This window comes from Ambystoma mexicanum, chromosome 1p (genome assembly GCF_040938575.1).
Source record: "Ambystoma mexicanum isolate Mex_15411 chromosome 1p, UKY_AmexF1_1, whole genome shotgun sequence".
NCBI classification, from domain to species: Eukaryota; Metazoa; Chordata; class Amphibia; order Caudata; family Ambystomatidae; genus Ambystoma; species Ambystoma mexicanum.
This window is the reverse complement of record NC_090921.1, coordinates 1,011,343,397-1,011,368,715: the sequence shown is the minus strand read 5'-3', so window position 1 is coordinate 1,011,368,715 and position 25,319 is coordinate 1,011,343,397. Positions and strand designations below refer to the sequence as shown.

General features: G+C 47.6%; 1 protein-coding gene across 2 annotated transcripts in view; it reads left to right on the top strand.

Moving 5' to 3' along the window:
• GLG1 (golgi glycoprotein 1) overlaps positions 1-25,319 on the top strand; it is a 1,453,447-nt gene that overhangs the window by 1,312,501 nt on the left and 115,627 nt on the right. For both annotated transcript variants that reach the window (XM_069655141.1, XM_069655148.1), the window contains exon 25: positions 20,031-20,137. In XM_069655141.1, coding sequence (XP_069511242.1) covers positions 20,031-20,137 — 107 coding nt within the window. The remainder of the gene's footprint in view (positions 1-20,030; positions 20,138-25,319) is intronic.

Genomic DNA, 25,319 nt, shown 5'->3' with positions numbered 1-25,319 from the left:
TCAAACCGCATCTGCGGCAAGCCAACGCAGATGCCCTCTTAGCCGCGGCTGACCAGAAGCTGTGGCGGCAGCTCAGGGAATTTCTGCCCGTCATCACTTCGGGCAAGTAGGTGTCCTTCAAGTCTGGGCTGCCAAATGCCCGGCCATTGTGCAGGGACCTCATGGAGTCTTTGGGCTCTCACATCGACACAGCCATCAGAGGTCTGTGCCTTGGGGTCCAGATGAGAAGGATGGCGTAGATGCACGCCACTACATTTTCTTCTGACGTGCATCTGCCCTTTGAGGGCATGGCCCTTTTTCATTCGTCGTCGTCTGACTAGTTGTCCAAGTTGTCCACTCAAACTGCCAAAACGCACCCGTTCTCGCCCTCCTTAAAGACTCCTTAAAGCCCCAGTTCCAGCATTGCAGGTTTGTGAACCTGGATGGTTTTGCATCCCCTCTGAATTCCAAGTCCCCCTAGTTTGGTCCATGGTCTCTGGGAGACACCTTCCAGATCTATTGCCACGGCCGCAGGTGTTATGCATTCCCGCCCACCACTCTGCTCCAATGGACCCTTTGCAAGTTTTGGGCTTCGGTGTGTTGCAGCCTCATCCTAATAGTCCCCCACTGGCCTTTGAGACCCTGGTTTTCTAATTTGCTGCAGTTGTGCTCCCAGCGTCCGTCCACCTTTCCGATCTCCAGCAGGGAATTCCTGACGCAGCAGGGTGGGCAGTGGAACATCCGGACCTGCCAAACTGGCGCTGGCATGCCTGGTTCCTGACTAACTCTGGCTACAGCATGCTCAATTTTCAGATGACAACTGGGAGACTAGGATGCCCTCGACTCTGTCCCAGTAGAAGAGTAAATTGACTAGGTTCTGCCATTGGGCTTGTGACAAGGGTCTGGACCACATCAACTGTCCTCTGGATGACATACTGGCTTTTTCAGCACATGGTGGATATGTGCTGCACTTATTTGCCAAAGATATCTTTAACCATATGACCCTGAAACAACATTCTGTTCTTTTCTTAAACCTCCACTTTATAAGGGTAACATTGAGACCTTTATCGTCCCAGTACTGAACTGATATATTGACGATCAGCCTGCATCTGGGCCACAAGAATATTACGAAGTAAATAATTACTTCCAGGATTAATTGATTCTCCCAATAGGAAAACTTGTTTGCTTTTTTTCTTTTTTTTTCTTTAAATCAGCACTGTCAATCATTTACAGGACGTTTGTTTATGGATTTGTTATCATTCACACTGCACAAACGCAGATCACAATTTTCAGTTAATTTCAAATTATATAATCAATTGTCTATTAGTTAAAATTCTTGATTTAATGCCAGTATGATTATTAATCAATTGTAATTGATATTCTCGTGCTCTCGTCCCGGGGGGATAGCTCAGCGGCAACGTGCTTGCCTTGGAAGCATGATGACACGAAGCAACATAGGTTCGATCCCCGGGTCCGCACTTAGAAACCTCTGGGTATTTAAGCATGTTATAAATACGCAACTAAAACAAACCATTCCTGTAACAGCGCCTCGATGCCCACTGGGCTGTGGGAGTGCTTTAAAATGCAAAAGAAATGCTGCTATCCTCAAACTGTCAATGGATATTGTTTACATATACACAGAGTAGAACAAACTTATTGACTAATACTTCATTTTTTATTTAATGTTTCTTTGGATGAACTTGTTGGAATGTCTACTGAAACTGTCGGTGGGTATTTGTAGATTGAACTTCGTGGATCTCCATCTATGGAGACGCGACAAAACGCATATTTTGGATAGCTCAGATAATTGAATCTATCCATGAAATGTATTGTCTTCTGTCTTAGAGAACACAGGGGTACACTTATCTGTTGACGCACTTATTTGGTGGCTATTGCGGCTTATAAGAATTCCCGAGAATGTGTTTTCTGCGGCCAACCCGGTGGTTAAGGCCCACCTTGAGGGGTTGTCTAAGCTTTTTTCGCCAGTGTATAGGCCGCACCTGGTCTGGGACCTCAATGTGGTTCTGGTGATTTGCAGCGCAAGCCTTTCGAGCCGTTGGCCTCTGTGGACATCCACTTGGTGGCACTATACTAAAAACAGTTTTATTGGTGGCTTTCACCTCTGCGCACAGGGTTGGTGAGCTGCAGGCGTTACCCTCATGCAAGCCCTTAACCAAGTTTCATGATAAGGTCATCTTGCGCACTCGCCCACAGTTCTTGCCGAAGGTGGTCTCCATTTCATCTGAATAAAGAGATCTGCATGTGTTCTTCCCGAACATGCAGTCAGAGGCGGAGAGGGCCCTGCATTCCCTGGACCTCAAGAGGATCCTCAAGTTTTATTGCTCTCGTATGAGTTCCTTCAGGAAGTCCAAGGCATTGTTTGTGACTTTTGGGGACTCCTCCCCTAGCTCTCGGGCTTCCAAGGATTCCATCACCCACTGGATGGTTCGGGCCATCTCCGAGTCGTACATGTCATGGACAAACCTGTTCCTGAGGGGATTTATGCCCATGTGATCAGAGTAAAGGCCACGGGTGTTGCCGCGTTTGAGACCTGCTTTTGAGATGTCATCAGCGAGGCAGCTACTTGGGCCAGTCAGCCTTCTGTAAGCACTACTCGCTGGACAGCAGCTCTAGGCTTGATGCAGCGTTTGGTCAGGCGGTTCTGAAAACCCTTTTTGCTTCATCCTAAATATGAGGCAAGTTATCACAGCTCCTCCTTATGTTCTTGTTCGGGGGAAAGAGGACGGAACATATGAGTAATTAAAGTTACTCACTGTAGTGACTAGAATACTCCTAGACAATAGTCCCCTTTCCTCCATACGCCACACCGGTCTCCCCTGCTAGTATGCCAAGGGCTAATATGTAGTAAGAGTAGCCAGGTATCTAAGCCTCCGATGTGTTGAAAGGGGACTGAGGTGAGGCGCAGTACCCTTTGGGTGTGCTACAACAACCCTGACCACCTGGCAATAGGAACCCAACCTTTGGTATAAGTCTGTACTACACAGGTTAGTAGCGTGTTGAGCAGCCAGGCTTATCTCAAGAGGGGTCAATGTGAGCTCTAGGGGAGTTACATAGAGATTCAGTGACAAGTATTCAAATAAACACTTGCACTCAAGGTTTCTTGAATAAACAATTATTAATTAATCAGTCAGAATAAGCCTTCTTCAGAAGGGAGCAAAAATAAAAGCAACACACAAATACACTCAAACTACACACTTAGTTTCTAAATCGCCAAAGAACCTTTTGGGATGGCCCACAGTCACAACCTACACCCTGAGATGACTTCAATAGTTAGGGTGTTGGGGACATTAAAATACTGTTGCATTTAGAATACTGTTAGAAATTGGTCAAAGGAAAAGATTATTAGAACAAACAAGAGACCACAAATATTCTTAAGCAGGCAAATAATTCCGGATTCCCTAAGCAGAGTCATTCAGTATAACAAGTTAAGCCAAAGTCAATGGGCAAAAGTCTTATATGTGCTGAAGCACTTCTTGGTATGTAAGAAAAGTCTTTGCACAATGTTTTAGAAGTCTTTGAAGAAAAGAAGAATCCATGTAGGCTTGTGAGTAGTAGAAGATGCAAGCAACTCTACAATCAGAGGTAAGTTCTTTCAGACTTTACAGTACCTTTGTATTGAAGAAAAAGTGCAGCAGATGACTCCTGTTCCTGTCCAGCTCCGCAGATCTCACTGTTCCTGGGCTGCAGTTGTGGGGACAAGAGGGAGGACTTCTGGGGACTCCTGCAATGGGATGGTCCCTGCTCGCAACCGGCAATCTTCAAACAAGTGGCACTTCGGTGCTTCAGCTCCTTGCGACTACTGCAAATAGCAACACCATAGTTTCTGGATGTTGAGATGGACTTTACTTGCTTCTGGAGCCCCGCACTCTGTTGAGGGGCTCAGGGTCAGCCAGTCCTGCTTCCTGGGATTTCGGAGGATCTTCCTGGAGCTCTTGGCCAACTTAAAAGCAACGCACACAATCTGGTGTTCCTCTCCCTGGCTATTCAGTTTCCAGCAGCAACTCTGTGGAAATTCAACCAGCTCTGAGAAGATGTCCAGGTGGCTGGCTTTTGAGTTGATTGGTCCCACCAACTCAAAGGGAGAAGTCGTCCTTGCAGGGGCTTCTCTGTCGATGCAAATTTGAAGTTTCAGCACAGCAGCAGGGCTTCACCGGGCAAACCAAAGGTCCAGCGCTTTCAGCAGCATCCTCTTAAATTTCTTCTTCGGTTCCTTCGTCCAGTGGTCGACTCTGCCTTCCAAGCCAAAAGCCTCGCCTTTTATTCAGTTCTCTCCCATTCATTCCAGCCCAGCTGTCAGTTACCCAGCAGGTGGCTGTCTTTGCCAGAATGTCAGCCCGCCAATCACTACATTTGGGTCTCCTCCTAGGAGACTAGGCATTGGGAGTTTCGGGCACCTCTCTCACTTGCTGCCCACACAAGACACCCTGGAGCCAGAGGCGGGCTTCACTCGTGAATCCTGCCAAAGACGAAACGAACAAAGGGACCAAACCTGGTTTGGCGCGCAGAGTGAGTAAATCTCAAGCAGGACCTTTCCACAAAGAAATGGCAAAAAAAAGACTGCAGCCATTTTACAGGTTCCTAGTCCTTTTTTGGTCCTGTCCTTACCCTCCAGGGCGTGAAAGTACTTTGTGACCGTTTTCTTTATCTGGAAGACTCTGGCAAGCCTGAAGAGGCTCAATAGTGTCTGTGAAGGCAGGAAGTGAGGGAGCAGCCCAAAACTCTGCAGTCTTTTGTTTTCCAGCCTGCCTGTTGGGATCCAGTTCCAACTGGGAGGTTGGCTGTCCCAAAAGGCTGCCATCCCATCAGGTTTGACTGATTGGCTGGGTTCCTGTATAAAGTGTTGATCCTGGAAGCTGAAGAGGTAGTTGATCACTGGAACCAAATCAAAGAGGAAGATGAAGAAAAGCAGACGTACTATTTCCAGCGACTGGAGAGCCTATTGTTACCTTTCCTTCCAAGCGGCCTGCAGATCCCAAAAAGGACGACCCAGAGCCTGTTGAGACCCACTAAACTCAAGACATTTGAGCAAGCCCACGACATGCTGTGACCTTGCCGGGCTGCAATACACCAATAGCCTGGGACCTCTAACCATTGTGCTGTGCAGTCTTCCGAATTGCGCTGAAACTTTGGTGGCACCCCGCTGGACCTCCAGAGACATGAATCAAGTCCTTGAAATCCCTTAACCAGAGTACTGGACCAGATTAGCGCGACTAGAATCCAATCAGCGATATTCAGTCATCTTTTGGCTCCTGAAAAGGGTAACAAAACCACAGAGCCCTATACAGCCATGAAGAAACTCTTGCCTGGAGCCTTCCCTGTTGATACCTGCTAAAAAATCCCTCCCAGTGGTGTTCTTAAATTTTCATGACATGTAATTAACCGACTGAGTTTGTGGCTGCAGATCCTGAAGTCTCCCCCACTGCAAACTCTTCTGTGCTAAGGTACTGCGTTGGCTGGGATATTTACTTAGATTAAGCCTGGTTGATTTCTGTTTAGGGTTGGGGTGTTTCTTGTGATTGGGAGTGCTCTCATCCAGTTCACCCAGACCCACTGCTGGAATCCTCATAGGGTGTCTTCTCAAGAGTCCCTGGACCCTTTCACCCTCTAAAGTGAAACTTGCTTGTTTGAACAGTCTTCTTGAGGAACTCTGACTTTTGCAACTTCTGTGCTTATCCTGACCGGTCTGTTGAACTGGAGACCTATTGACCTCCTCCTTTCTCCAACACCGCCCCCTCTTCCCCCCCACCAACCCCACTCCTGCTCTTCTGCCACTGAACACTCATGCTTCAACAATAGGGAAAGAAGTCTAAAGTTTGGGCCTTTTGTCTAGAAAAGATAACCAGTGTTTAAAAGTTTAATTGGGAAAAAAACTGGTTGGTAACTGTCACTCTGAGAGAGCAGTTACAAAAGTTCTTACCTTGAATGTGTTTTGCCATTCTGAAAAGTATAATCAGGTTATTTTACTCACCTGTAAATTGGTTGGCTTCACTTTAATGTTTCCTTTAGCATATAAATGTAAAAGTATACCAACTGACCTGCTGTATATCCTGCCTAGAATAAGTCTGCCTTGGGTTTTACTTGCTTTGAATAGCTGTGTGCAATTCTTAAGTGTATTGTAGGTTTTACTTACCTTGGTCTGCCTTATGCCATCCTAAACTTAGTTAGAAAGTTATTGCTTACCTTAGTCTGTGTTCCACTGATCTGAAAAGTATCTGTAATAGTATATTGCTTCCTTAGGTTTACCTGCCTAGAATAGCTGTGTGATTCTTAGTGTTCTTTGGATGTAGTTGGCCTTGGTCTGCCTGGTGCAATCCTAATTTAGTATAGAAAGTTATTGCTTACCTTAGTCTATGTTCCACTGATCTGAAAAGCAACTGGAATTGTAGATTACACCACAGGGTCTTACTCACCTGGTATAACTGTTATCCTGAAAGTAGTTATAGGTTTATACTGTTCCGTGAATTTGTGTTCTACTATTCAGAAAAGTATCCTGGTAACAGGGTTGGTTTACTAAGTGGTTCCTTAACGGAGTGTCACTGCATGACTGAAGGTAAAGTAATCTAAAAGTAACTGATGGTTTTACTCCCCATTAATAGGTGTCCTATACTTAATGTTTGATAAGGTCCGACTTCCCTAGAAATACTGTTGGTTTTCTGAACAAGGTCTATGCTTTGGTCTGTGTACTTTAAAGCATTGTGTTTCTATAATGTTTTTTGACTCTGACAAAGTACTTGCCTCCAGACTTAACTTGGCCTAACTGTATTTATAATACATTTTTATTTTTTATTATACTTCTGGTTGTGTTTCTATTGAAACCTCGGTATACTACACGTTCTTTTTACCTTCCTATAGCCCTCTCTTCCTCCTAAGGTAAGCCTGGCTGCTCTGGCTACGCAACGAATACGCAGATGGTACAGCCTCATACTCGCAGTGAAGTTTTGTACTGTCTATTATGGTTTGTAAGCGCATAGTTGGACTTCAGAAACACTCTCCAACACACTGTTGCATAGAAAAGAGTGTCAGGACAGCAGTGGTCGCTTCACGGTTGCAAAGGATCTGCAGGCGTCTCTAGTTGTGTTTAGTCTTAGGTTAATTGTTTCTAGTGGTAGTCTTGTCTTTCAACTCAGGAGCCTCCCCTTTTTATACAGTTCCAGCACACTCCTCTACAATCTCGCTCAGCAATTTACAGAAAGGGGCAGGTGGCTGTCAAATCAGGACACCTTGACCCCCATTCAGGTAGACAAAGGGCAAGGGGGGGGGGTGGAAAACTCCAAGGGGTATCTTCTGGCTCAACGCAGTCTCAGCTTCTACATTAGCATTGCGCAGCGAGGATGCCAATTCGAACATGGCATCCGCTGTGTTGCATTTACGCTCTTCCCATGATGGCGGATGGATCGCTTGCGGTTCATGCCTGCTGGGCATTGCTACACCGGTCAGCACCTCTGCCATACACGTTGCCTCAGAAATCACCCAATAGGGCACCACTGCACCCCGCACTTCACCCAAAATGTCCAATCAATCCCGAGGAGCAAACGAGCTGGGGGGGCTATGGATAGGTTTGCGAAGGCGGCACCGAGGCCCGAGTCAGGAAAAGCATTGTTCATCCAAGAGGAATCCGAGGCCGAACCACACTCCAGCATATCAACCGCAGATCTCACCACGTTGATGGAATCCATGGCGAAGAACTTTGCCTCCTTCCATGAGAAACTAGACTATATCAACGCTAATGTCGCTTCACTCAAATCCCGGGTTGACCAAGCTGGGACGAGGATCACTGAAGCAGGCAACAGAATTGGCGCGAAGGAGGATGGGCTACACTCCCTCCAGGACACGGTTGCCTCCCTAACTCGAGACATGAAATTCGTAAAAGCAAAGTGCCATGACTTGGAATCCCATTTGTGCAGGAACAACCGGCGTATTATTGGGGTCCCTGAGAATGCCCTTAAGGGACGCATGGAGACGGCTGTTGAGAACCTACTCAAGAAGCTACTGGACAACCCAGCCTTTTCCCCGTACTTCACGGTTGAGCGAGTCCACCCCGCTTTATCACCACGTCCTAAACCGGGCATCTTCCCCATGCCAATCATCGCTAGACTCCTCAATTGCAGGGACAGAGACATTATGCTCCGCCTGTCAACTTCTCTCTTTGGGTCCAACAGGAGCGGCGTCAGTTCCTCGGTGTTAAAAAAAATTGCTTAGAGTGCTTAATGTCCCCTACGCAATCCTGTTCCCTGCACAGCTCAAGACTACCTATAAAGAAAAAATTTATTTTTTTACCATACTGGAGGAAGCTGTGAAGTTCATAGAGGCGCAGATACCACTTCACAATCCGGCAGGGGACTCTATGGACAACGACTGAGAATAATCTGATCTGGTTTGCATGTGGCCCTTGCTTGGCCATTGATTATTTTCTAATGTGATGATGGCAATACGACCTGTCGATCTTATTTCAAATATACACCTGATGCATGCAATAGTTTCACCTAGTCGGCTCCCTTCTTGTTGTCACTATTTGCTCCCTACCCTTTATCTGTCACAATGGGCATGGGCTACTACCTACTTCTGGGTCCTAACCAATTGGTCCTATGCTGCGGGGACCGGATGCCTATGTTGCTCAATTCCTCGTTTGAGTCCTGACCTGTTCCGCTTATTGGTGTTGTACTATGCGATAATTATGTGTACCGCTGATGTCTGTACCACCTTTTGGTACCTGTCTTCCAATGTTTTGTTCAAGTGTCGACCTCACGGCAACAGCGCACCCCACTACGGTTGCAATGGTTATATTCATTTTGTTGTTGTTGGCGGCGGTGAGCCCCTGTTGGGCCAGGAGCGTGGTGGATCCATGTTGGGATTTACCCAATGCCCCCTGTTTTGAGGGAAGTTGGGGTACCTTGGGGAGGGGGGCCGATGGGAACACTGCCTGCCTAGAAGGGGTGGCGAGGGAGGGGTTGGGAGTTGGTTGGGGAAGTTATATCAGAAAAGGCAGAGGCCGACCGGCATACCATGCTACACATGGGGGGGGGGGGGGGCAGTGTGACAATACCAACAGCAAACACAGGCTACGACAACGGAGCTGGGATGTACCTTAGACAATTGAAATGCCCACCACAGTAATGTCCTGGAATGTTCGGCGTCTGAGTAATCCTACTAAGGCCCGTAAAATCATAGCCTATGCTCATAGACACGGTTGCAAGATATTCTGCAAGAAACGCACTCTAAGGGTCCTCTGGCAAGGAGTATGGCGCCATCATGGGGATCTAACAGATATTCTCCCTCCTTTTCTACCCGGGCCAGGGGTGTATTGACAATGATTCACAAATCCATCAAATTCATATTACACAAAAACTATACCGACTCTGATGGTAGATGTTAGGGAGAATTTTCTGTTTAGGCTGAATTTCCTAAACTAGTGAGTCCCCCAGCAGCTTTGCTGGATTTTGGGGTTTATTTTTTTCTCCTGCCAAGAGTGAGACTCTTTTACCCTCACTGTTGGGCATGATTTGAGTGTGTTTCTTTGAATCTAGATGTGTTTAATGGGCTATGGGGTCTTTTACTCCATAGGGCTTCATGTGTTTTTGTGATGTGTTACACAGCACCCTCAGTGCAGTGACACAGGGGTGTCGTAGTGACCCCCCAGTATAGACTCCATACCCTGGGACTGACTGTCTCCCAGGGCATGTAAAGTCACCATTGACTTTACTAGTCTTAAATTCTAAACAGAACCAGTACAAACCATCATATTGTGGACGTACTGGCTGGGGCAATTTGATTGCCCCAGGGTCTGATAGTCGAGGGGGCACGTCTCCGTCCCCCCTGATGGCTGGTGGCAGTGGATACTACTTTTAATATTCAACCGCAAATATTTCCCTATGGGATTTCCCATTGTTTTAGGATACTACCTTTATTTAATTTACGGTAGCCTCGAACATACCGCTGGTTTATTTAATTAATATTAATTCTCCGGTTGGTATTTTTTGCCAAAACTTGATTCTAAAATGGCGTTTGTGTTCTCTTCTGTGACTCCAACCCAAGTTGAGCCCTTTGTTCCACTTTTTGGCGGGCTTCTCCACAGAAGCCTTCCAAAGTGTTGCCACTCTGTCTGGGGTACTTAGGAGGGGTGGAGGGGAATTTAGGCACCCTGGACTGAGTTGCCTAGGCAACTCACGTCGCACTTCGTCCTGATTGGCCCAAGTGGTGAGCCGGCCGGCTCACCACTTAGCATGTTTGAGTGACAGCTAGGCTGAGTGAATGGGGGTTTTCTGCATAAAAGCAGGGCTTTGGGGGCTGGAACTTCAGAAGTCGCCACAGGACCCAAGAATCCGACGAGGGAGAAGCTGAGCCGACCTGCCACAACACCACCACCAGTGGAGCCCTGCTGGACCGTCTCACCACTTTTCCCAACGACAGAGGAGATCTCCCGCCGGAGAGTCTTCTTCCTTTGACTGGTGGGGATAACCAGTTTCACCGTCTTTTTGCCTTCCCGACGTACCTCGTGGCCGCCTTGCCTGTGCCAAGCACCCCGGCAACGGGGATACCACGTTTTACCACGACCACGAAACAAAGGTACCACCTTTAACCGGAAAACTCCACGGCTGGTTTCTTCCCTGGTAGTGCAACGACCTTCATCTGTCCTCCAAGTCGAGATCTTCTCTTCCCCTGGACGACGATACAACTTGCACCCACTACCAGGAACAACTGCCACCGCTGGAGGATCCTTCCCACTTAAGGTACCGTGTCCCGCCTGGCTTCCCTTGCTACCAACTGTACGGGGTAGATTTAGCCCCTGGCTTTCGAACCTGGGTTAGCCTGGGACAACCTGGCTAAACTTTCCTAAGCCTCTCTAAAATCTTTTTGAACCCTCTGCAAGACTTTCTAAGCCTAGTGTAACTGTGATCTTGAGCGCATTTGTGCTCTGCTCTCTCTAAGAGTGGGCCCAGCCTTTGGACTTTGGCTCACCAGTGACTTTTGCTCTTCTGCCTTGCTAACAGTGTTCCTGAATCTTAGAGTGGTGTACCTTTCCATATTCTGTCTTTTTCCCTCCCTTTCTCTCAAACTTATTGGAGTGCCATCTAGTTAAGCGCTCACCTCTGTATGAAAATAAGTGGTGTTTTACAGTGACTTATCTGATAAGGAAAAAGGGGGGTATATATTACAATAGTAACTGTATTTAGAATATTTTACAATAAGAGTGCTGGAGTGTTTCAAACAGTGTGTTTTTAAATAAATAATTATATACTTTGATACCAAAGCTCTGGTCAGTGTTTGCTTGTATTATTGTATCTGAGTGCCTATTGTGTATACTTTGCATACTGTCTAACTCTTCTTGAGGGAAGTCTGACTGCTCTGGGTGGTACATACTGCTGCCAAGTGGGTTTACTGCCAACACCTGTAGTCTTAAATCTTTTGCAGTGTTCCCTAAGGGTACTGCACAGGTTTCTGCCTAACAGGAGATATGTTATACTACACTGCACAATCACAAACAGAGAATACCTTCTTAATACATACGGACCCAATGTAGACACTCCTGACTGTGTGGACATGGTGGCATCCATACTGCTGGGGTATGTGAGAGTCCAAATCATCTGGGGAGGGGTTATAAACCTGATAATGGACACAAGACTGTATAGGACTGCGACTGCTCCCAGATCCTTATCTGGCACGGCGCGTAGGCTACAGGCACACATCACGACGCTCAACATCCAAGACGCCTGGAGGGCACTGCATCCCCAGCTATGCGAATTTACCCATTACTCGTCCATCCACGACAGCTCCTCCAGAATCGATCTATTCCTAGTATCAAGCGAGCTGATGGGAAGGGTTGGGGGAGCGCAAATACTGACCTGTAACGTACCCTTTCTGATCATGCCCCAATCACCCTATCGGTGGAATTGGTAAAACTCACCCCAACATTTAACACATGGAGGTTTAAATCCTCAGCACTCCGGGACATCGTATTTAAGGCTGATATCCTAGCGGCCATAGAGTCCTATTTTGAGCACCCCCAGGCCACCAGTCTGTGTCCGCTGTGCTAGACACCGGCTGACCCGGCTACACTCACCCTGATCAGCGAGGAACTCCACCTGTTCAATACACATGCCACCAGGGAAGTCCAATACCTTAGTCGCCCACAGACTGCCAGGAGGTATGGGGAGGGCGATCGACCCGGGAAAAAATTGGCAACCTTGACAAGAGGGGAGTGGGGTCAGGCACAGATTGCAGGCGTCAAGGACGAAAGAGGCATTACACAGTGGGCAGACCAGCAAATACTAGACATTTTCAGACTTCTATACTAACCTCTATTCTCAACCCCAAACACCCCCCCCCCCCCGCCCTCCCACGCCCCACTCCCCCCGAACATAGTGAGCGGCACATGAGGGATCTCCTTGACCGGATACCCACTACGAGTATCTCCCCCACAACTAGGGACCAACTGGACGCACCGTTCCTGCTAGATTAGTCAGTGCTATCTCCGCTCTCCCTAAAGGTAAAGCACCGGGCCCCGACGGGGTCTCAGCCGAATTTTATCAGGAACACTTGGCCCTATTGGCCCCTAAGTTGCTGGAGTTATCTGACGAGTCGCTCCGGGTTTCATGCCAATTGAGGCGGGATGTTTGAACTGAATTACAATGTCTGATTCGACCCAATCCACATTTTCGAATAGGAAGATTTTCCGAGTTGGAGAAATGATCTAAGGCAATGCCACGATGCAACGTCAATCCGTTGGTTATCACCCTCAGACACCCAAATAGTGGAATCCTAAATAAACAAGTTTTTCCTTGAAAAAGACCAAGAGAGGTCGAAACACGTGTTGGCACATCACTCTGTCATGTGATATCACATACTGGATGTGAAGAACATTACATTTTGCAATTTTTCATTCACGTGTTATCTGTAACGTATATTGCACATTGATTGTGCATGAGGACTTTTTACTATCAAGTTGTTCTAACTATTTGTTCTGGCAGCGCATCCAAAATGTTGGAATACCCAGTGTTCTATTCGTTTTGTTAAGTGGGTTTGAGGTGCCCGCTTGTTCCCTCAGGGTGCAGCAGCCTGTCCTTTAAGTTTAAACAGGGACAATTTTTCCAATAACAATTGCTCAAGCGCTTACATTTACCTGGCACACCTCAGTCTTCCTGTTCTCTTTGCTAAAGTGATAGCGAACCGATTCCTCCCGGTAATGACATACATGGTGCATGAAGATCAAGCAGGTTTTGTACCCGGGAGATCCACGTCCCACAATATTAGGCGGCTGCTCAATGTCATGGCACGAATTCATCAGGGCACTAGTGCAGTTGCGGTCACCCTTGACCCTCAAAAAGCATTTGGCATGGTGTATTGGAAATATATGTGGCTGGTACTGGAGACGATGGGCATTGGCCCCAACATGATCAGATACATCAAACTACTATATACCTCATCAGTGGCTAGGGTGCGAGTCAACTCCCTGACGTCTACCCTAATCCCGCTCTTCAGAGGCACCCGACGGGGCTGCCCATTTTCCCCGATCCTGTTTGCATTGGCGATGGAGCCAATGGCGGATTACATTCGAGCGCACCACTCACATAGAGGTATACGACTGAAAGACTCCACCGAGATGATAGCTCTAGGCCGATGTTTTATTATATATTAGGGACCCCACTATCCATCTAGATCCGATACTGCGAGACATCACACGCATAGGCACTCACTCAGGGTTTACAATTAATTTCTCCAAATCTGAGGTCTTCCCACTCACTAACTCCACTCAACAACCGGCCACTGAATAGCCACTCTGGTGGGGGAGGGAGGGGTCCAGGTATCCCTTTCTAAAGACACCATGCTAGCAGACAACTAGCTGGCCATAACGCAGCTTGCCGAATCCAAAATGGAGGGTTGGCGCTCCCTTCCATTGTCATTCGCTGGGAGGCTTTCACTTATCAAGATGGTACTGCTTCCCAGGTTCTTGTATACATTTGGTAACATTCCCATCTGGCCTGGGGGACAGAACTTCACGAGACTACATAATCTGTGCGTGCAATTTCTAAGGCACTCTGGCGCTGTACACAAGAAATTGACAGATGCCTCTCCCATATGAAAGAGGGGGTTTCACAGCCCCTAACCTGACGCTGTATTGGTTAGCGGCACAGACACAATACGCCTCCCATTGGTATCCTGGCTCCCCTTCCCACCCGCACGTCAAGCTGAGATTCAGACGGCGGCCAGTATTAATGTAATGTCACTTATATTGCACCGCCAGTACGTCCCGGCCTATTGATCCAGTCGGAACCACTGTACATGCTTGGGGCCGATTGTTCAGGATAACAGCAGAACCCCCCCCCCCCCTACTACAAGTGGCTCCCGGGATTTGAGCCTACACACACTATCCTGGCGCACCATTGGGACACCCTGAGCTACCGAGCACTGACAGACTTCTATCCTGATGGGCAGTTCATAAATCCCCAGACGTGGAGGCTCGGCCATTCCAGGTCAGCACTAGAATATCTGCAGTACTTTAGGCATCGCGCTGCCTTCCGCACTGCATGGCCTGATTTCCCTTACGAGCCCCCTGATTCCCCAGCGGTTGTATACATTGCTAACTCTGGGGGTGCTTGTGGCGTTATCTCCATTATATAAGATTCTGCTGGCGAACGCCCCGGCTCGACCCTCCAGGGCACGCAGTGAGTGGGCAGACGAGTTGGGTCTTGAGGTGTCTGATCACCTTTGCAGGAAAATGTGCACGCACACGAACAGTCTCCCTCAATTTCCGCTACCGTGCCATGCAATATAAATTGCTAAATAAGCTGAAATAAGAACCCCTCACAGATCACTACATTTGCCCGCACTGGCTTGTACCTCTGCCCACGCTGCAAGGCTGAGAACGCAGACCATCTGCATATGTTCTGGACATGCCACAAACTGGGAGAATTTTGGGAGAGAATCCTTGGGACATTATCGGATATCAGACACTGTCATTGACCCTGACCCTCTGGGCATACTGTTTGGGGTGTGGAAAACAGATGGCGCCAAGCGCATGACCAAATTTCTAAATATAAGTTGTATAGTGGCCAAGAAATGTATACTTCAAAACTGGAAGAGTACCTCCTCCCCTACTTTTCAGAAGTGGTTAAACTTGCTTACCTGGTCCCGAAATTGCGAGGAGGAATACCTTGATATGCTCCCTTCCCACTCACGCCCTAAGAACGTTTGGACGGCATTCAACAGTTACCTCAACAACCAAGAGGAGGGCGCGTCTGAGAGTGGCCCTTCCCTGGCTCCACAATGAAGGATCTATTTACGGTGGTACACAAGTCTGTTATTTCCCCCCTCCTCTCCCACACCATTCCTGCATCAGGGAAGTCCGTAGGTACTTCCTAGCGCTCGGTCCAACTTAAAAGCCACGCACACAGACTGGTGTTCCGCTCCCTGACACTTCATTCCAGCAGCAGTGGAAGTACAGCCAGCTCTGAGAGGATGTCCAAACAAGTTCACTTTGCAATTGATTGGTCCCACAACTCAAGGGGAGAAGTTGTCCTTGCAGGGCTTCTCTAGTCGAGGTGAATTCAGAGCTTCAGCACAGCAGCAGAGCTTCACCGGGCAAACCAACGGTCCAGGAGTTGCAGCAGGCATCTCTTCCAAGTTCTTCTTCAGATTCCTTCGTCCAGTGGTCGACTCTGCCTTCCAAACCAAAAAGCCTTGCCTTTTATGCAGGTTTCTCCCATGCATTCCAGCCTAGCTGTCAATCACACAGCAGGGTGGCTGTCCTTGCTGGACAGCCTGTCGGCCAATCACCTTTGGGTGCATACATGTAACCAAGCGGATTAAGAACAGGGAGTTTCGGGCGCCTCCCTTCCTGTCCCTGCCAGACCTACTGGAGCAGACAGAGGGACCAAACCTGGTTTGGCACGCAGAGTAAATCTCAAGAAGGACCTTCCAGACAAGAAATTGCGATAAAAACACATAATGGTAGTAAAAAGTTAACTACTGCCACCAGACAATTATTGTAGGAAGGGCAACATAAAAATGTTACATGAGAAACTAGAGAAAGGTGATACTAAGTAATCCCTCCAGCACCCTATAGTAAGATGGTGTGTGCTGGGTCTAGAAAGTTACAAAATGTAAGTGAAGTCAATTTCACTTCACTGCTCTTGGAAAAAGTAGTTTCACCAGGAGAAGGTATTTAAACATTTGGGAAATCTAAGACTTCCCTGTGCCACTGCCCTGAAGGTGCTGTGTGACGCAATGTAAAGATGATACCTATGGAGTTTGTCAGACTCCAAAATCAAGAAACACCGAGAATAAATCACATTAAGATTACATGAGACAAAGTCTTAAAGTCTGGCAAAAAGAGCTGTTGGTCTCTACGTTAGAAGGGAATTAACACATTTCTAAGAATTCTCCCTAGCATCCCAGCACACACAAGGTTCTCGCTTTTCAAAATAGCGAACCAACGCTACCAATTCATGGTACTATCCTTCGGCATAGCCTCCGCTCCAAGCCTATTAACCATGGTACTAGCGGTAGTTGCAGCGCATCTACGCAGAGAATCCCAGTGTACCCTCATCTGGACGACTGGGTGATAACCGGGGAATTTTCCCCCCCCCCCCCCCCCCAAATTTGCAAACAAAATATCCAAAGAACAATCCATCTCCTGTTCCAATTGGGATTCTCGATCAATGAGAAAAAAATAGTCTCATTCCAAGCAAGACCAAACAGTAGTTAGGAGCTGTACAGACAGAAGAGGGTGTAGGCTTTCCGTCAAACGAAAGTGTGCAAAACCTACTGCTGCAATTACCTCACTATCTAGCTAGTTGCCAAATAACCGTATGCAAAGCAATGCGCTTCCTCGGGATGATGGCATCATGCATTTACCTGGTTCTGCGCATGCGTCCAATGCATGAGTGGTTAGCGAAACAATGTCTCAGGCAAGCGGTCAATGGGACGATCTAGTGATTTTTTTTTAATTATTTTTTTCTTTTGATTCGTTTATTTTTTTTTTTGCTAACCCTAGTTCAAGCACTACGCTGGTGTACAAGGGGAAAACCTTTTCACAGCCCTATAGTGCAAGCAACATACACATAACTCACCGGGTGCGGAGCCCATTACCTTCACCACACAGCGCATAAACCTTTTGGAACTGCTAGCAGTGCTCAAAGCACTGCAAGCTTTCCAAGTGGACCAGTCAAACAGTACAGTTCCTCACGGTCAGCACCACTGCCATGTTTTACATAAACAAGCAGGGAAACGCACACTCTGAGTCTGTCGAGGCTAGCACAAAATATTTGGAAGTGGGCACTCAAGAAGGGCATGTGCAGAACATCGCAACATGTTCCAGGGGAACTCAATTCTCTGGGAGACTCATTAAGCAGAGATCCTCTACCCGAAGAGAACAAGTGGCAGGTCGACAGAAATTTCCTAGACGAGATCTTCTCCCTATGGGTTTACAACCACCTCCCCTCTTTAGACTTGTCCGCCACAAGCCGAAAAATGCAATTCCCAGGCTTCACATCCAGGTTTCCCCATCACTGGTCCAAGGGGAACGCCCTGTGGGTGAACTGGTCAGGGAAATTTGCCTATGCTATAGCCCCCTCCGACCCCTGACTCCGCTACTGAGCAGGTTGGTGAACAAAATGCACCAGGTACAAGTGACACTAATCCTAGTTGCTCCTATATGGGCGAGACAACCTTGGTTTCCACATATGCGCAAACTGGCGATATGCAATCCAGTCAAACTCCTGTACCCCTACAGCATGGTCACACAGCACGGGGGAACAACATTACACCCACCTCCTCAGTCTATCAACTTGGCAGCTTGGCTCCTGAAGTCATAGAATTTGGCCATTTTAAAAAACGACCTCAAAGGTGTATGCACATCCTCAACGAGGCACGCAAACCAGACGCTATTCTTTTAACCAAAGGAAAAGATTTGTAATATGGCGCCTGTCAAAAAAATATAAACCTGATCGAATGTTCTCCAGCACACATTTTCCATTACATGCGCCACTTACTAGACTCTAGGCTAGTATTTAACTCAAAGTTCACCTAGCGGCTCTATCTGCGTACACCACTTCTCAAAGCAAGGTGTCCTGTCGTGGTGGAAAATCCTGGTCATTAAGGCATTCATGGAGGTAGTAAAAAGACTTTACCATCTCACTTCAAACCCGCCTCCAGGGTGGGACCTAAATGGTACTTGCAAAACTCATAGGAACCCCCCCCCCCCCCCCCCCGCCCACCCCCTGAGCCTATGCACAAGTCCTGCCTTAAACGCCTTACATATACGACTACTTTTCTGGTGGCTATCACCTCCATTAGAAGAGTCAGTGAACTGCAAGCTTTGTCAGTGCAAAACCCTTTCTTTATCCACAAAGACAAATTGGTATGAAGAACGCACCCTAGATTTTCACCCAAGTTCATATCAAAGTTCCATGTCAACCAGTCCATCGAACTATCAGCTTTCTTTCAAAACCTTTCACACTCGGCTGAGAAACTTGACGCACTAGATGTAAGGAGGGCGGTCCTTTACTATGCAAATAAGACAAGAGCGCTAAGGAAAACCGACCAACTGTTTGTCTCCATAGCACCTGGCAGGGAAGGTGATCACGTTTCAAAAAACACCATCTCCAAATGGATAGTGAAATGCATACAGCCCTCTGCCTTTCACACAAAGAGCTCACTCTTCCGAGGTACATGAGCTACATCGGCTTTTATTGCAAACCTATCACTGGACGCCATTTGCAAAGCGGCTTCATGGAGCAATGTTCATACTTTTACTCAGCACTACTGCATTGTCACATTCTAAAGCAGATTCACAGGTGGAACAAGCAGTGCTAAAACATCTATTTGTTGCTGTACCTTCTCGCAACCCACCACCTTTTCCAGACACTACTCGCTAATCTATGCATAGCATGTGATGTAAGCCGATTCCATAAGCCTCAGAATGGATACATTACTCACTGCAATCATATTTCTGATGATTGTATCTGCTTTGATTCACATGCACTCACCCTGCCTCCCCTTGTGGAGTAGTAGGCACATAGATGTTTCTATGGCTTTATCTGTTATCTGCTTTATTACATCTGTGCTCACGCTACACTTCATGCCATCTCATGCCAGAAACAAAACAATCTGAGGGACCCCGACGTGTGAAGGACCATGGGTACAATAGACATCACACTAGGGATAATATTACTGGCACACCCTGTTGACGTACCTTTTCGGGTTTAAAAAACCAAAAATGTAATACTACGCAGCTACCACTAGATAGCATGTGAATCTAAGCATATACAGCATATACAAGCATCAGAAATATAATTACGGTGAGTAATGTATCCCATCTGCTGCAACCAGCTTGTCTTTAAACGTATGTAAAAGTAATAAATACCCATTGTAAAAGACTAGGGTGATAAAGTAGCCCCACTGCATTGTAAGATGATGTGTGCACTGTTCAAAAGCTACCCAAGTAGGTACAAATAAAAAGGGCAAAAATAAAACCGAGTTGACCAGTACTCGGTCTAAAAGGACTGGTTAGTTCCCACGTGACGAAATGCACAAAAGGCCATGGGAGAGAAGCTGAAGGCTTCACTACCCTGTAAAGTCAGCACAGGTTCAAAAGTAAACTGTTGAGGAGTCCATATAATATGGAGGGAAAGTTGCCTAAAGAGAAATATTTCCGAACACTGTGTATGCTTTTATAATGGTGTACACTTTTCAGTGGAACAATGGCGTTTTATCTGCGTTTTGCTATTAGGAATAACTTTACTCCCAGCCAGCCTCCTCTCTTGCGTTGAGCTTCAGTGCTGTCACTACGACCACTTTACTAAGTTTGATCTGTCTTTAGGTTGGAAACACTGCTGTTTCTTTTTGATTACGTCCCTCACTAAATGGCTGTGGAAATGTCCCTAATCGTTACATCAGTAGGTTACTAAAACATCTGTTGTCTCTAAAAAGTGAGTTTGTCTAAAGGGTTTGATGCCACGTGAGGTTTTTTTACGTGAATGACCATGCATGCTCCTATAATAGACTGCTGATTTTCTAAATGCTGTCTGTTTTAGAAATGTCTTGCCTAATGGAAGCCCTGGAGGACAAACGGGTGAGGTTGCAACCGGAGTGCAAAAAACGTCTGAATGACCGACTGGAAATGTGGAGTTTTGCTGCAAAGGTAAGCAGTGGGAGGCATGTTTTCAGCTGATTTCCTTTTCAAAAAGTATTGCTCTCCTTACGGGGTTATTGTAATGCTTTACAAAAAAAATGGTACTAAATGAGCACACCAAATCCTTTTAGTTAAGGCTATTGTGTGGGAATACAAGTGTAGATGAAAGGATGATTGACGGTGAGAGTAAGCGAGGACAGTACGATACGTGGGGGTAATAAGGACTGTTGGGACAGATTTCTGTTTTGTGGGTACTGTGGGAATGTTAAAGGAGTTTTTGTACCATCCTCTGTTCGCACTACAAATGATAACCCTGCTTGGAGGTGAACACACGTGAAAAGAAAGGGAAGCCAAACCTCTCAAGGAAGGTAACATGGACAGAGTGACACTGATTAACTCTCAGGTATGGGTAGTAGGTTTACACAAAGGCACAATTAATCCACACACCCCTCCTAGAAATAAACCTTCTGATGTTTGTGAGTCTGCTTAGAATCACATGCTGTGCATATGGTCCGACATCCAGTGGTAACCGCAGAGTATTGCATCTTGTCTTTCAAGAATAGAAAGGGGATGTCAACATGGGCGTGCCTGTAACACTATTCCTACGTGACGTGTAGTGTACCCAAGATCCCTCACGCGTCAAGGTCCCTCAGATTGTTTTTTTCCGCCCAGCATACTGGTCGCCTTGATGCAGAGCTTGTAAAACTTGCTTATTGTCCCACCTTTGGTCGAATAAATATATAAATATCCATATCACCCTGTCCGTCCCTTATTTTGACGGCTGTTACAGACGTCCGCCGAAGACCTTCAAGAACTTGACGGACGGTGATCCAGTCGGCGCTGCCAACCATGTGGCCGGGCCTTCCGCCGGCCTATATAGTAGGGAGAGTGGGGTCGGGTGGACCTTTCTATACAAATTGAGAAAGCCTTTCCCTTTCCTTCCTCTTCCTCTTTCCCTTTCGCTCTTAGTCACTCTACCCAACCTCAGCTATGGAGAGGACTCCATTTAGGTTTTGCCCTAATTGTAGGAGCAAATTCCCTTGGAAAGATGGGCACAGACGGTGTAACCGGTGCTTGCCCCTCGATCACAAAGGATGCTTGGCTTGTAAGCTCCTCTTCCTAAGACCTTAAAGGTGCGTAGAGTCAAGCGGTGGGAGGCCCATGGTATGTCGAAGGCCGAATTTTCTCCTGCTACCACAACCACCGAATGTGACGATGGCGAGAGTGACGATCATACATCCGAACCGGAGGTTGTTGACCTTTCGACGAACGCTTGCATTCCGCATAGTCTGTCCCCGGCCCGGCTAGGCACGGCTTAGGCACTGCTATTTGAAGTCGCACCCTGGCGACAGACTGACATTTAAACCGCACAAAGCACACAACCTCAAGTCATTCTTCGGCCAGGTCGAAGAAGACTTCAGCCCCAACGGGTACACCGGAAGCTCCGGCGGCACCCGCTGACCGTTGGGATCAGCAGCCCTCCCCGCAGCCACAAATGCACCTAGCGGCCGGGCTATTGAAAGCAAAGTGTGCTACCCCCTAATATACCAGGTTCTGTCGAGACGCATCGCAAGAAGGCTTCCGGCGACGATAAGGTTCTGGATCCGCCGAAAAAGGCGGTCGCAGAAGACAAGGCGCCGGCACTGGCGAAGAAGACCCCCTCGCAATCGCAGGCTGAAGCTACTGTCATGGTCATCAAGTCAGGGGCACAGACATGCAAGGGTTGCATGCACAAGAGACCTGGTGGACACTGTCCTGGCGCCTTTGGCACCAGGCTCATGAACAAAAGTAAACAACATCATCCATTTAACACCAACAAGCTTTTATTATGGACATAGCACTTCAGATGCATTAACCTTGAACATTCCATCCATTATGCAGCCCCAAATGTATTCTTGGGTGTGGCTGCTAATGGATTGCCTTTGCACGTGCTCACTCTCTAGGAGTGGCAGGGTGTGGCTGGTAAGCCGACCCTAATGGGCGTGCCCAAGATCTAAGCTATATAAGCTGCCCCGATCCTTAAGACCGATGCTTTGCGTTATTCTGCTCTTGCAAGCAGCGTAACGCTCAGTCGCCTGAGGTCAGACTTACCTTTGAAGATCCTGCTTCCTGGATATCCTGCTCCCTGCCAGCATACTTACCAATTGGGGGAAGCTGTTCTTACCTGTACATCTTTTTGTCGAACCAAGTACTCATCTTTAGACTTTCCGGAACGCCGATATCTTCATCTTGGCACTGCGGCACGACACGCTCCATCGTCAACAGCAGCGCCTGAAAGGAAAAACAGAAGACAAGGTTAGACATCGAAAAAACAGTCAGTTTAAGGTTGCGCTTCGCCATACTTTGCGCTTTTACTTAAACCATCACTTACCTGCTGTCGAACATTGCAGTAGCTTCCATCTTCCATCCGACTGCATCTCACAGCTGCATTGAGGTTGCATTTCCATCAAAGGGAAGAAAACAGAAGTGGGACATTATTGCAGGCATAAATAGGAGCAACATATAAAGACATTAAACTGAACGAACAGCATCACAAGAGCTCAATAAAGACTTACCAATCATAAGGAAAGTATAGTCTCAGCTGGACTGGACTAATACTCATCCGGGATCAGTGAAGGAACTAGATCCCATTTGGTGCGCCCCTGCCAGAAGTAGCAGGATGGAGAGCTCATCTTACATAATTCATAGGTGAGCTTTATGGGCCGGTGTATGCTCACAGAAACCGTACTTTGGGGTGAAGGGTTCGAGAGGTACAACAATCAGATTGGCGCACTCACACACTCTGATCTCCACGCAGGAGCAGTATTGCCACGTACCACCGCTCACAGCTTTTCTACTGAGGGAGAGGCCTGAAGGGGGATTCAAGTTCAGGGAGGGCTGCAACCATGCCCCAACGCTTCCGCAGAGACCAGGTGAGCGCAACGGCTACGTGCCTCCCCACCGCTGAGGACGTCGCCGACAGTTTAGCTAGGATTGCCACCGATTCTCAGAAGCAGCAACCCCTGGATGCACTGAGGCCCACAAAGGCCCAAGGATCCGCCGAAGTCCAGGGATGGCCCAAGGGGGGGTATGGGAACCCGCCCATAAGCCGAAAGAGAAGCACAGAGACGTCTCACCTCTGTCGGTACCTCAAGAGGAGTTCTCCGAGGGCGAAGAAGGGCTATTTTCGACGATGAGACGAAAAGCTCAACGCTTTTTGATGGATGAACACGATCAGACCTTTTTCAATCTCTAGACCGTTCTAACTACTCTGTTTGGTCTAGAGAAAAGTTTGAGAACTGTATGGAACGGCTGGACAGGTTTGTCTCCTGTTCAGAACAACCTACACCAAGGAGGCCAAGGGATGAGAGCCTTATGGACCCCAAAGCTAAATTTCCAAGACTTTTTGACCCCTTCTTAGAAGAGGATATATAAAATGACCACCTAACTGAGGATGACATTCCTGCTGACACTCAAGATGAGGAATTCATCAACCCTGAGGACATACATGATCCCATAGAGGGCTGGGAAGAAAACCCAGATTTGGGTGTCCCTCAACCATAGCAGTCACCGGATCATCAAGACCCTGATGCCCTGTCTCTGGACTCTCCCCAGTCCACTCCCACTAGGCAATAACCCTCGCCAGTGGATGACCACTTGATTTCTTTTTAACGTAATGTGTGTAAAGCAGCTGATCACTTTAAAATTGCTACAGATGAAGCGGTCCCCAAAGCTGACTTACTGGAGGACTTCCTTGAGGAGAAACAGCCGACCAGCCAGGCTATTTCTCTCCTCAATTCAAACATCTAGCACCCTCCTTATCAACACCTGCTCTCACAAGAGGTGTCAACCCACGAATAGAAAAACTTTCTCCCCGTCTCCATCAGACCCTCTGTATATCAGAGGTCATTCCACCTCGGACTCCCTTGTGGTGACTATGACACGAAAGAGGGCAGGGGTCCCTTTGTCAACAGGCGAGGCACCCCCTGATAAGGAAGGTAAGCGACTTTACTCCCTTGGGAAAAGGATCACGGTCGCGGCAGCATTCTCAATGCGCATTGCCAACAATATATTGTTGGCCAGCTATGCCGATGCCCAGTGGGCCTTACTATAGGAAGGCATACAGGAGGTTCCAGAACCCCTACGTACTAGTCCCCTCACCACTGTCACTGAGGGCAGACAGGTGAACCAAAGCATTCTTAAGAATACTTTAGATTCTGCAGAAACGGCTGGTCGATCCCTTGCGCAGGGCACACTCCTGAAGAGACATGCGTGGCTACGGAACTCTGGATTCAAGCTGGAGACGTAAGCGTCACTGATAAACCAGTGGAAGAATCCAATCTGTTTGGGAAGGCGGTCGATGAGGCCCTTCAGACCGCAAAAAAGGAGCATGACACCTTTAAAAACACTGGACCAGATTACACAAAGACCCTCTACAAGAAGAGGATCTGGGTCCAACAATATTCATTGGGAAACAATTGGAATTCTGCACAGGGAAATAGCAGATACACCACCCCATATCCCCAGAGGGGTCAGCGACGTGGCAAAGGAAGAGGCCGGAACTGTACACCAGAGGCTCCACGGCCTCCGGTACGAAATGACCCAAAGATCCGGGTTCCCTCCCATGCCTCCCTGGTCGGGGGCCGGCTAACATTGTTTCTTCAGGCATGGGAGGGACTAACTACAGACCAGTGGGTGCTAAAGACAGTGGCCCACCGGTGCTGTATAGAGTTCAACCGGCCCCCAACATTCAGACCTCCACAAGCAAGACTACTGACACCAGACCATCTTCACATTCTCCTGCAGGAAGTCGAGACACTACAGGAGAAAGGAGCCATACAAATCGTACTTCTGTCACAGGTAAAAGAAGGTATTTATTCAGTGTACATACCCAAAAAGGATCTAACCATGTTCCCTGTTTTAGATCTGCGCCCAGCGAAGAAATTTGTAAAGCCACAAAAGTTCTGCATGGTCACACTGCAGGAAGTAATCCCACTGCTATCACAGGGAGATTACATGTCAACACTGGACATGAAAGATGCATACTTTCATATTTCAATGTTGCCAGCGCACAGAAAATACCTCGGATTTATGATACAAGACAAACATTATCAGTTCAAAGTACTACCCTTCGGCATAGCATCTGCACCAAGGGCGAAAGTACTAGCGGTGGCAGCAGCACATCTGCGCAGGCAATGCATCCCGGTCTACC